Here is a 13432-nt window from a genome sequence, read left to right as displayed (position 1 = left end):
CCTGGATGGGAGGGGGGTTTGGGGAAGAATGGATACCTGTATACGAATGGCTGAGCCCCTTTGCTCCCCATCTGAAACTACTATAACATTGCTAGTCAACTATACCCAATACAAAATAAAAAGTGAAAAAAGAGGAAAAAGTCAACAGCGAAGGAAACACTTGGATGAGGTTTTTGCTTGTTGGTTTCCCTGCTCCTTTTATAAGCAAAATTAATGTGCAGATTTCTTGTCCTTTTGCCCACCAAGTGAAAGAAAAAGAGATACTATTTTTTTAAAAAAAAGGAGAGGAGAGAAACACCAGATCTACAATGTTACACCATCCTCGGCTGGGCGGGGGGAAGCAGGCGATTCTGCACACTGACATCACAGTCTGCGTCACGGGACATAACTTCCGCCACTCGAAGGTTGCTGTGCATTTCTGGAGGTACAGGGAGACGTTTCAAGTCGGCTTCAGTGTTGACACCGCAGTTATTAAAACCAAACAAAAGATCCTTTCTCAAGTCTGGCTGGCTCTTCTTAAATTTCTCTGAGCCCCCACTACCTGATTTAAGGAAACGAGCAGATGTTTCACAGCAGGAAGCACATTAGCTCCAGATGCCGCCGCTTTGTTCAAGACGTGCATACAGACGCACTGGCACACACACACACACGGAGGACTTGGGGCAGCGAACATTCGCAGCTCCCCTTCCAGCACTTGGCATGCCCACATGGACCATTTGTAACCTCTGCCTGCAAGTCTGACAGAAAGATGAGCAGCGGGAGTAAGTAGCCAATCAGATCCCACCCCATGGTCTTCCCGCTGTCTCCTAGGTAACCAGCAAAGGGACACATCAGCTAGCTGGGTACCACAGGGACGGACACACACGATCCCCTAAAAGTCCATAATTGCAGACCCGCTGGATGAGCCTGTCAGAACCCTGGACAGTTCCCCCAGCGCGCTTTCAGTGCCTTTGGTTCCTGCTCATCCGGCAGTCTCAGCTCCTACAGCTTTCCCGCCTCCACCCCTATACCCATACCCATGCCTATACGCCCCTATACCCATGCCTGGCGTGCCTCTCCCACTGCCATCTCCATCAGTCAAAACCTTGCTCATCTTCAGAGCCAACCCAAGTCCTTGGTCAAGACTTCCGATGCCTCCCATCGCAGAATAAAACCCACCCTCCTCTCCTATGGTGATCTGGCCTTCCGTGACCTGGCTCCTCCAGCCTCTTCACTCATCACCCTCCTCCCTCGCTTCTTTCTCTTCCTCCAATAGGTCAAACCCGTCCTCCCCACACTACCCCTTGGAAGCCAGGACTTTTGACACTTGCTGTTCCCTCTACCTACACTGGAGAAGGAAACGGCAACCCACTCCAGTATTCTTGCCTGAAGAATCCCCTGGGAAGAGGAGCCTGGCAGGCGACAGTCCATGGGGTCACAAGAGTCGGACATGACTTAGCGACTAAGCCACCAACTACCCTACCTACACAGCTCTTCATTCTGCTCTTGGCATGGCTGAGCTTTCTTGTTCTTCAGTCTTGGCTCAAAAGTCACCTTCTCAGAGAGGCCCTCCCTGACACCCCCCTTGGCCACCCTCTCTAAAGAAGTCTCCTCCTCTGGGACTCTCCACTACATCACCATGTTCCTGTGTTGTCTTCCTTTCACCGTTGATGCTGAAACGATCCCATTCCTATTTACTTGCTTACTTGCTCCCTGTCTCTCCCCAGAATGTAAAGTCCCTTACAGCAGGGTCTCTGGTTCATGCCGGTATCCCCAGGCCCCAGAACAGTGCCCAGGAAATATCTGGTGAGTGACTAAAAAGTCATTTCCTCCTGACTGCTTCTGTATTTCGCCCTCTCTCTACTAAGAGAGTTGGGCGTGATGAGTTCTATTAACCCTCCTGGCTAACATTCCAAAAGTCCATTAGAGAGCAGAAAGGACTGGCATAAGGAGGAAAATTAATCAGGCCACACCACGGGAAGAACTTGCCGGTGGAGATCCGACTGTCTCCACTGGGTCGCAGGGCCCTCCTCTGAGCAGCCTCTCTCTGACCGGGAATTGGCTGCTGCTTTCAACTCCACGTTCCCCAGGCACTGGGCACCTTGAACTTTTGTTATCTGAGGGACTGGGGGGCAACCTGAGGCTGAGGACTGGTGTTTATTTTTCTGATCCCACACAGAGATCAGCAGGAGCCTGGAGGAGAGAGGCGAGTGTCCTCTAGAAGGGTTTATTGCAGCGAAGAGAAGGGAATCTGTCGCTGTCTATGGGGCCACAAAACTCAAGGTGATGGTTCATTAGAACACAAGTTTCTCTCTCTCTGTCTCCCATCACACACACACACACAAACACACCCCTCAAAAGCATCATGAAGAGTCGCAGAGTTCCCCAATTCCTGTGGCTGCGTGTGTTTCTCTTCAAGAGACATGACTACTACATAAGGTGCTAAGTACTGTGCAGTGACCCAGACACACACACTGGGTAAGTGTGTGCTGAGCACAACCACACTTTTGGCCAACCTCACTGGGCAAGGCTGGCCGATGGATCCAAGTATCCACACAGCAGACACAACCCAGACTGGATTCTCCCAAACCCTAGGACTTCGGAGCCTCAAGATGACTGCTCATAATCCAGAAACCCACCCTGAGTCTTGAGTGCTCCACTGACCAGAACACTGGATCACTTCCCCAAATCTAAGCATGCGTGCATGCTCACTCAGCTGTGTCCGACTCTTTGCGACCCCACGGACTGTAGCCCGCCAGGTTTCTCTGTCCATGGGATTTCCCAGGCAAGCATACTGGAGTGGGTGGCCATTCCTTCCTCCAGGGGATCTTCTTGACCCAGGGATCAAACCAGTGTCTCCTGTGTCTCCTGCATTGCAGGTGGATTCTTTACCTGCTGAGCCATCCGGGAAGCCCCGTCCTCACCCCACCAAACCTGAAGCGGATATAAAGATCAGGAAAGGAAAATGGGGATTAGTATTTCTTGAGCACCAACCACTTGCCAAGCCATGTTAACACTGACTCTCCAAGACCATATGCAAGGGTACCTTTCCCACCTCACGGATGGAAAACCGGAAGCTCAGAAGAACTAGCAGTGGGCCCAAGGTCACACAGCTGGCCAGCAAAGACGCTAAGCTGGGGCCCTGGGTCTGGTCTCCAAGCCCACTCTCCTTTCCCTGGGGCCTTAACTTACGCCGCCCAACAAGCAGACAAGCTGGTCTTGTTCAGAATGTCCCTCTTGCTGGCTGAAGCTCTTCTCTGAGGATGCCAGGCCTGCAGCCCCATCTCTGCAGCCCTCTCTCTCCCTCACTCAAGCTTGGCTGACCTCCCACAGGGCTCCTGTCCAGCTGGGCCCACATCGCAGAGTTTCTCATCTGAGACCTGGCCCACGGGAAACGATTTTCCCATGGCCCAGAGTCAGCTGGGGATTTTTGTCTTTTTAAAATAGCAATTTCCTTCCAGGCAAGGGTGGAGACACCAGTCACCCTCCGATTCAGTGCCGAGCTCAGAGATCAGTCTTAGGTAAGATTTCCCCAGGAAAACTCAGACGCTGGGTATCTCATGGCATTGAGGCAGGGGACGGGGGCTCCTCTTCAAGACGGTGGCCAGCAGCAGGTGAAAGGTCTGCAGGCGTCACAAGACCCCCGCACCTCATACAGGTCACCCGTGAGCCTTGGGCACGCCCATGTGCATCTCAAACACGCCACCCGCGTGCCAGCATGCACACCTCACACACACACACACCACCCACGTGCCTCACCCATGGCGAGTGGGAATCCAGGAGCAAGGCAGCAACACCCTCTGTCTCAGGACATCACAGCCTCCCACTTGCCAGTCTGCCCTGGGCTGTGCGCAGTGCCCAGGGGCCAAGATCTCACATTTTCCTCCCTAGGCAGGCCCTCCCCTTAGGGACACGGAAAGTGAGCCTCGCAGAGCCGGAAGGACGGGTCCAAGACCACGGAGCACGCCTGTGGCTGAGCTGCGCTGTTTTCTGAAGCCACTGGGCCCCTGGCTCTGAAGATGCACTTCTTAATTTACTCCTCTCCTTTGGGGCAGCTCCATGGTGCCCGCTCTACCCACCTGCCCCCTTCCTCCACCGAAAGGAAGGAAGCCTGGGCACCTGCCCCGCCCCCACCTTTGCCCGTTTTCCAGAACTGACCTAGCGTTGGGGACAGGACAGGAGGGGCAGGGACCTGCTCTCAGCTGTCCCTCTCCCTGCTTCCCTCATGCCCCATTCAAGAGCATCCTGGGCTGGACTGGACACGAATCCTTTCCCAGGAACTGAGCCTGGTCCGACTCCGGGCGGGCAGAAACGGGAAGGAGTTGGGGCAGGGGGCTGGCACGACCGAATTCTCGCCAGTAACGCAGACCTGGGTTCGTTCACCTCCAGCTTTTCCACTCAGCGGTGTCGTGACCTTGGGCGAGAGGCATCCTCCCTGGAGCTCAATGCCCTCCCTGGCCAGGAGGAAAGAACAGCGCCCTCCCCAGGGGTGGCCGCGAAGGTGAAAGGCAGAGGCGGAAGTGTGGGCCCGGACGCACAGTGCCCGCTGCCTGTAAGCCCGCCTTCGTGCCCCCCGAAGTGAGCCGAAGGTGGGCACTGCCATCCCTGCCTGGCTCTGCCCCCTCGACACCGTTCTGGCAATTCACCGAAGCCGAACTTCCCTCGGCGGTGGCCGGACCCGGGCGCGCGGGTCCTCCTTAATCTCCAGCCAGCGCGGCCAGCGGCCCCGCCCACAGGTAAGCTGCGGGGCAGCCCGGGGTGCGGCTGGCGGAGGCGGCTGCGCCGCTGCGCTGCGGCAGTGCCCGGCCGGCTCCCCGCTTCTCCGCGCACCCCTTCCCGCCTCCGGCCTCTCTGCAACTTTGAGGAACTGCAGACTCTGGGGTCGTCGCGGGGCGGCTGCCGGGCGCGCGGAGGAAAGTTGAGTCCCAGCGACGGCAGCCTCGGGATCCCCAGGCCCCAGCCGCGGTGAGCGCGCGCACACCGGACCCCCCCACCCCGGGCCAACTCGCGGGGACGCACGTGGTCGCTGCGCCGGCCCCGGCCGCTCCAAGGACCAGACTCGCGCGCCGGTCGCGGGCTGCGCCCTGGGGCGTCCAGAGCCCTTCGCCCCCCACCCCCAGCCCCAAGCGGTCGCCCGGACCCCGGTCCCACCTCCGCGGGCCCCGTGCAGCTGCCCGCTGTGTCCCCCCGGCCCGGCTGCGCTCCAAGCCGCATGTCCTGCGGTGACCCTTCGGGCTCGGCGCTTCAGGCGCTCCCCTCCCGCGCCTGGGAAGGAGACGGCCGTCCGCCCCTCGCCTCCCGCGGGGACCCCCAACGGACGCCCCCCGATCAGCCCCGCGCTGGGCCCGCCCTCCTCGCCCCGCGCCGCGCCGGTGCTCACCGGCCTGGGCGGCGGCCGCGTCCTACCTTCGTCCGGCAGCCGCTGCAGGCAGAACGCGAGGTTCCTCCGCCAGCCCCGCATCCCGGCGGCCGCCCTGCGGCCCGGCCCGGCCTCGCCAGCCCGGCCCCGCCCCCGCCGGGCCCGGCGGCGCAGCGCAGCGCTGGGGAGGGCCGTGCGCCCAGGGCGCGGCGGGCATGGGCGGCCGCCGAGGGTCGAGGGTCTCGAGCGGCCGCCAAGCGCTCGGCTCAGCTCCGGAGCCCGCCGCTGAGCAGAGGCGCCCCGAGAGCGCGCGCTTTCCCGGGCGCGGGGGCGCGGCGGCCGGGGCCGGCGGGGGCGGCGCGGAGCGCGGCCGGAGGGGCCCCCGCAGCGGCCTGAGCTGGCTCGCCGCGCCAGCCTCCCGCGAATCCGCACTTAGCACGTCCCAGGAACGCTCATCACCGCGAATCAGACCGTGAATGAATGAGTGCAAACAATGAATGCCTGAATAAATGGGTGAATAAGGGAGGGAATCAGTGAGTGAACACATGGGTGTATGGATGAGTGAGAAAACGGTGAGGGAATGAGTTAATCAATTAGTGAATGGGTGTATGATTTATGTAAATTAGCGAGTGAATAAATGGGGGGTGGGGAGGAATATATCAATAAGTGGCTGAATAAATGAAAGAACGAGTGAATCAGCGAGTGTCCCCGGGCTTCAGGCTAGTAAAAGGCAAACGACTTTCTGCAGCAGCCCTCACCTCTGCCTGCGCGTGGGGTCTTCGAGTTGTATCTTGGGATAAAGGAGGCTCAGAAAGGGCGGGCCCTGCCAGTGGACCCAGCAAAAAGCTGGAGGCCAGCGGTCAGAAGGTCTGTCTATCTGCAGGCTTTGTCCACGGAAGCCCACCAGAGCTCGCTTCCATCAGCCCAGAAGCCACTAAGCTCCCCAGGGCACAGTGTTTCTGAGGAAGAACAGCCAGGGAAGGGGCACTGGGAGTCCTAGCCTTGGAAATCAGACTCGCTTCTTCCTTTAGAATGCGGGGAAGGAGGTGTGTGAGCAATCCAGACAAAGGAATACCACACAGCCATTAAAAAAAGGAGGAAAGGTCTCTTTGGAAGAGGGCAAAGTGGAGTACATGTTTATAAAATGTGCAGGGAAAAAAAGTGAAGGCTCTGCCTTCATGTTTGCTCGAGCATGTGGAAAATTCTCTCTTGTGGACACAGAGATCCCCTTGACAGAGTGGCTGGGGGCAGATGCGGGAGACTCTCTTCTCATTGCATCCTTGTTTGTTCTTCTTGAAAATTTTTAAAGTGACTTTATTTGTTATTTAAAATTATTTTAAATCGTTTTGTTTATTTTGGGTTGTGCTGGGTCTTCTTTGCTGCAGGGGCTTTTCTCTAGTTGCGGTGACTCCTCCTGATGCGGAGCACAGGCTCTAGAGGGGCACTGGCTTCAGTAGTCGAGTCTCCTAGGCTTTAGAACACAGGCTCAGTAGTACTCAGAGGCGCGTGGGCTTAGTTGGTCTGCCGCATGTGGGATCTTCCCGGACTAGGGATCGAACCCGTGTCTCCAGCATTGGCCGGCAGATTCTTTACCACTGAGCCACCAGGGAAGCCCTTGAAATTTTGAACTCTGGAAATGCATTAAGGAGTTCATCCTCAGTCATGTCTGACTCTTTTTTTGACCCCCATGAACTTGTAGCCCACCAGGCTCCTCTGTCTGTGGAATTCTTCAGGCAAGTATACTGGAGTGGGTTGCCATTTCCTCCCACAGGGGAACGTCCCTGCCCAGGGATTGAACCTGCGTCTCCTGCATTGGCAGATGGCTTCTTTACCACTGCGGATTACCTATCTAAAAAAATTACTTAAGGTTCTTAAATAAATAAAATTTTATGACAGCAAGAAAAAGCATTTGTAACTCAGTAAAGGCTGCCTCCCCCCTGCCCAATCAAGTCACCGTGTTTGCCTAGCTGCCTCCCTCCCCCCTCCTGCTCTGAGAGGGAGGGGGTCTTGCTAGTCAACAGCAGAGCAAAGTACGAACGCAGGGCTCAGCAGAAAACACTGCCCTCCACGAGTGCTGGGGGAAGACAACTGGCCTCTGCTTGCATCTTGGGTTAGTCTGTGTTTAGCCAGGTGTCCTTGGGCAAATGACCTTATCTCTTTGAGCCACAGATTCCCCACCTGCAAACGAGGAACCATCATAAGTGTCCTTACAGAGTTCAGGAAAGCTGGAGCCGGGTGCTTGTATTCCAAAAGGCAATCCCAGGTGTCTTGATCCTATCATTGAAGCCAACCTAAACTTTGGCCTTCAGAAGTACCCCTTTTGTAAGGTAAGCGTGGGCTTTTATGGGATCTTAGATCCCCAATACTTCTGCAAAGTTGGTGTAATTAACCCATGTTACAAAGGAGGGCAGTGTGGCCCAGAGAGGTTGTGTCTTTCTCAAGGTCACACAGCCAGAAGTTGGCAGAACTGGCCATCAAACCCAGATCTGCCCAGCTCCAAGCACCCCCAGACAGTGCCACACACTCAGTCTATCTGATCCATCTATCACCTATTTGTGCTCCTAAGACCCTCAGATGGGTCACACCCCAGCCCTGTATTCATCGTGAATCATTAATCACTTCCGTACTTCGGGAGCAGGCGCAGGGGGTTGGGGTGAGGCGGGGCAGATGAGCACAAAGGCCCGAGTCCACAGAGTGCGGACTCTACAACTTGCCTTATTGGCCGAGAGCTTTTGACGAGGAAGTAAGTCTTTCCCGGCTGCAGAATCGTGAATCACTGCTGTCTGTACCCAGACAGATGGCCTCATGCATGGCCCAGATGCCCGCAGCCCAGAGGGTGACGGGGCTGGAATCGCTGATGGGACAGGCAGCGGTTCCAGTGCCAAGGTCAGGAGGCTCTGGCAGAAGAAGGCAGTTACCAGGGCAGGGCAGAGTCCTGGGCCTCTCCAGGATGGGCCGTGTGGGTGAGGGGAGAGCCTTTCAACTCCTGCTGCTGCAGAGTATGCCACCCTAAAGTCAAGTGGTGTAAAGCAGTCAAGTTATTATGGCTGTGAATTCTAGGGTCGGGAATCTGGACAGGGCAGAGGGCATGTCTCAGTTCCATGATATCTGGGCGCTCAGCAGGGACGGCTGGAGGCTGGCACCATCCGGACGCCTCTTGCCTCACTGGTTCCTGAGCTGGATGGTGGCCTCAGGGCAGCTGAACTGCTCACATTGGGCTCAGAGCTCCCAGAGTGAGCCTTTCAGACAGCAGAGGTGGAGCCCGCTCCACTTTCACGGCCCTGCATCAGAAGGCACAAGTCTCACATCCTGTTTATTCTTTTTTTGTTGTTTTTAGTTTTAAAGCATCTCTTTATTTAAAAATGTTATAAATGCAATATATATTGTTGTGAATAAAATAAACTCAAATAATACAGACGTATCCTTAAAGCAGCCACCAGCCTCCCAAATTCCAAGCACAGACTCCCCCTCTTATGGGAGGAGTGTCGAAGGATTTGCACATATTTTTGAATCCCACAGAAGGGAAAAAAAAATGTCAGAGGAAAGAAGAGGAGGAAGAATAACAGAAGAAATCCTATTCGCTGAAGGAGAAGAAAGAGGACAAGCTACAGAGATGACGAAGGGTCAGAGAAGAAATCATTTGCCAGGAGGGGCGATCAGAGAAGTAGCAGTGATGAGAAGAGTGGTGCCTGGACAGGTAACGCTAAGGACAGGAACAAGGAAACAGCAGCAGCCCGAATACGAGGAACTGCAGTAGGAATCTGCTGTTGTTCAGTCCCTGAGGCGTGCCCGACTCTTTCGACCCAGTGGACTGCAGCACGCCAAACTTCCCTGTCCTCCACTATCTCCCTGAGCTTGCTCAAACTCACGTCCATCGAGTCAGTGATGCCATCCACCCATCTCATCCTCTGTCGTCCCCTTCTCCTCCTGCCTTCAATCTTTCCCAGCATCAGGGTCTTTTCTAATGAGTCAGGTCTTCACATCAGGTGGCCAAAGGATTGGAGTTTCAGCGTCAACATCAGTCCTTCCAATGAACACCCAGGGCTGATCTCCTTTAGAATGAACTGGTTGGATCTCCTTGCAGTCCAAGGGACTCTCAGGAGTCTTCTCCAACACCACAGTTCAAAAGCATCCATTCTTTGGCACTCAGCTTTCTCTATGGTCCAACTCTCACATCCATGCCTGACTACTGGAAAAACCATGGCTTTGACTAGACAGACCTTTGTGGGCAGTAGGAATGGGAGGGTTAAAATAGGAGAGGCTGTTCTACGGGAGGGAGTGGAGAAACAGAAGTGTACAAACACCAAGGCAATCTGTGTAGGGTAATGCCAGGGAAATAGCAACCAGAATGGCAGCAAGTGAGTAAGCTTGCAGTGTGATAGGACCAGGGGAGAAAGTAGTAGGGATGGAATGTTGTAAGCAGAGGAGCAGAAATGGGAAGAGGAGCCAAGAGTGTGGGAGAAATGAGTTCTTGATGAGGGCAGAAGCAGCAGAAACGGGAGGTGATGTGGCAGAGAGATTCAGGATCCAGAAGGCTCCGGAAACAGGGAGTAAGGACCACATTTCCAAACCAAAGAAACAAACAGCTGGAAGGAGGCATCAAGTTCATCTAGTCCACCTTTCCCATTTTACAGGTGAAGAAACTGAGGCTTCTAAGCTTAGTCAGTAAGCTTTCTTACTGCATGTATAACACTGACTGATGTGGGGTTTTGAGACCTCATTCTTCTGGCCCTCAGGGAGGATGGATTGGTGAGGCAAGATCAGAAGCAGGGAGGCTGATGAGGGGTGTGTGATGGTCCAGGTGAAGGTGAGGGGCCATGCCCTGGGGCAGGGATCCTACAGATGACTGAAGGGGAGGAGGCACATATGGTGACATTGTGTGATGTGGCTATGCTCCAGCAACGAAGGCTGGCTGAATATCCCACATGAATGAGTCTGGAATCCCCACTGAACCAGTAGGGTGTGTGTGTGTGTATACATACATATAAATATTGATATATCGATATATAGATATTTAGACATAGATAGGTATAGACAGATTTATTTTTAGAAAAGAGCCTTCCCTGGTGGTTCAGATGGTAAAGAATCTGCCTGCAATGTAGGAGACCTGGGTTCAATCCCTGGGTTGGGAAGATCCCCTGGAAGAGGAAATGGCAACCCACTCCAGTATCCTTGCCTGGAGAATCCTATGCACAGGGGAGCCTGTCCATAGGTGGGCTACAGTTCATGGGGTCATGGAGTCAGACATGACTGAGCAGTCGACTAACACATATGTATGGAGACAGAGAAGTCTAGTCCTGGGAAAGCTAATGATGAAAGTTCCAGTCTGAGTCCTAAGGCAGAAGAAGACCAATGTCCCACCTCCAAGACTGGCATAGAGAAAAGCTTCTTTCTTAGCCTTTTATTCTATTCAGGCTTTCAATGGATTGGACGGGGCCCGTCCACGCTGGGGAGGGCAAGCTGCTTTACTCAGTCAACTGATTGAAATGTTAATCTCATCCAGGGACATCCACACAGACACCTGCAGTGTAACATTTGACTAAATACCCGGGCACCTTATTAAGGCCAGTCAAGCTGACACATGAAATTAACCGATCTCATTTAATGCTTCTGATCAAAGAGGAGTTTGTGCCTTTTCCTTTGCAGCTGAGGGAACTGAGTCCCAGGGAGGCCAAATGTGTCTGAGCTGGAGCCCCAGCCTGATCACGCCAAGGCTGACACTGGGCCAGAGCATCAGCCAGGCTGACAGATGACCCGACCCAGATGCACTCATTACAGGAACGTTACCTGCAGGGCCCAACAGACCGCCAAATCCTTAGTGGCGCAAATACGAGATAAGCTTCTTTCTCACTTGTGGGAAGTTCCAAATCAGCTTCTCCGTGTGGTCATTCAGAGATCAAGTTTCTCCTGTGTTGTGACCCCAGTTCCACGTGATTTATGCACACTGAGTGGGTGAAAGGGAACAGGACACAGGGATGCTTGAGAGGGCTCTAGGGTCCAGGCCTGGAAAAGGCTTACATCACATAAGATATGTGGATATAGACATACACATACAGGACTCCCTGGTGGCCCTGAAGGTAAAGAATCTGCCTGCAGCGCAGGAGACTGGGGTTCGATCCCTGGGTCAGGAAGATCCCCTGGAGGAGGGCATGGCAAACCCACTGCAGTATTCTTGCCTGGAAATTCCACAGACAGAGTAGCCTGGCAGGCTATAGTCCACGGAGCTGCAAAGAGTAGGATGCGGCTGAGCAACTAACACACACACACACACACGCATATATACACAAGCTTTCCCTGGTGGCACAGTGGCAAAGAATCCGCCTGCCAATGCAGGAGACCCAGATTCCATCCTTGGGTTGGGAAGATCCCCTGGAGAAGGGAATGGCAAACCACTCCAGTATTCTTGCCTGGAGAATCCCACGGACAGAGGAGCCTGGCAGGTGACAGTCCATGGGGTCACAAAGGTTCTAACACGACTTAATGACTGAATAGGAGCAGGATACACACACACACTGTCTTAGATTGGGCCAAGACTTAGACAGGCATTCTTGTGCACACATTTATGTAAGTAGGGGAGAGAGGGAAGCCAGATGAGGCAGGGAAGAAACCAGGCAAGCAGGGATGTGGTTTCAGGAGAAGTCTGGCCTCAGCCTGACCCCACGGGTTGCCCTGGAGCAGGAACAATACTTGAGGGAACAGTGCTTGCCCCCTTCCCACGGGAAGAGTGTAGCATCCCTGACGCGGCCCCCGGGAGGCTCCCGCTGGCTGAAAGCCATTCTCGGGGGCAGGTGCAGCCAGAGCTCTTAGCAGTCAGCATACACAGCAGCTGGGAGGTGGGTGCTCTGTTTTGGTGACGGGAATCTGGGTGGAGCGCACTCAGCATCTCCTATGACAGGAGAGAGAGAGAGGAAACGTTTCCTGCAGGAGAAGGCTTTTGATCAGGGTCTTGAAAAATCAGCTGGGGTTTTCCAAGAGTGGGGAAATGAAAGTACTGATCTGGGGACTTCCCTGACGGTCCAGTGGTTAAGACCTGACCTTCCAGTGCTGGGGGTGGAGGTTTGATCCCTGGTCGAGGAGCCAAGATCCCACATGCCTCGTGGCCCCAAAACCAAAAGCCATAAAACAGAAGCAATGTTGTAGCAAATTCGATAAAGACTTTCAAGGAAAAATGATCCACATCAAAAAAAATTTTTTTTTTTAAATAATATCGATTTGGCACCTACTATGAGCCAAATGAATAGAACAGGGAAATTTACCAGTGATAGCTCAGTGGAAAAGGACCTGCCTACCAGTGCAGGAGACGTGGGTTCGATCTCTGGGTCAGGAAGACTGACCCTGGAGAAGGCAATGGGAACCCACTCCAGTATTCTTGCCTGGAGAATCCCATGGACAGAGGAGCTGGAGGGCTGCAGTCCATGGTGTCGCAAACAGTCAGCCACGATTTAGCAACTTAATAACAACAACAGTGAACCAATTCTCCCCCGATCCGAGCTTGCCTCGTCCCAGGTCTGCAGCCTTGACACACTGTATGTGAGTGTCCCTGCCTGGACTGTGTGTGGCCTTCTGAGGATAAGTTCTGGGTCTGTTCGCTTTCATCCAGGGCCCCTTTCTCCAGCTCCATGCCGTGTACCAGATCCACAGGTGCCAGAGTCCCCAAGGGGCTGGAGGACCCCAGGGCTACACAGACAGGTGGGTAAATGGGTCACCACCAAACAAAGGTGGCCAGGAAATACCCCCAGAGCAGTCCCAGCACCTGGCTCCGTGCTTGTTCAGAGAGGGGCCACGTGTTTGCTGAACGAGACAAGAACGGCCTTACCAGTCCTGCCACGTCCCCAAGGCCTCACTGGGTCCCCGACACAGAGTAAGATGCTCAGCAGGAATTTGTGGAGTGGGTGTCCCTGGGCATGTTTTGGGCCCAGAGGAGAGAAGCAGGCCGAGCCCACTGGGGGAGCTGAGTGAGGACCCCAGCTGCTGAAAGACTCAGAGGAAAGAAGGCTGTGGTCAGAAGTGAGGCTGAGAGAAATGGCGAAGGCTTATCCCACGGGCTCTGTAATCCCGTAAGGAGTCTGTTCATCCGTTTATTTGTTTACTTTT

General features: G+C 54.5%; 1 protein-coding gene across 1 annotated transcript in view; it reads right to left on the bottom strand.

The window, feature by feature from the left end:
* GRIP2 (glutamate receptor interacting protein 2) overlaps positions 1 to 5464 on the bottom strand; it is a 103769-nt gene extending 98305 nt beyond the window's left edge. The window contains exon 1 of the mRNA XM_025272157.3: positions 5386 to 5464. Coding sequence (XP_025127942.3) covers positions 5386 to 5440 — 55 coding nt within the window. The 5' untranslated portion in view covers positions 5441 to 5464. The remainder of the gene's footprint in view (positions 1 to 5385) is intronic.
* Between the last annotated feature and the right edge of the window lie 7968 nt (positions 5465 to 13432).

The sequence above is a fragment of the Bubalus bubalis genome, chromosome 21, assembly GCF_019923935.1.
Source record: "Bubalus bubalis isolate 160015118507 breed Murrah chromosome 21, NDDB_SH_1, whole genome shotgun sequence".
NCBI classification, from domain to species: domain Eukaryota; kingdom Metazoa; phylum Chordata; class Mammalia; order Artiodactyla; family Bovidae; genus Bubalus; species Bubalus bubalis.
The sequence above is the reverse complement of the archived record's forward strand: the minus strand, read 5'-3'. Positions and strand labels throughout refer to the sequence as shown.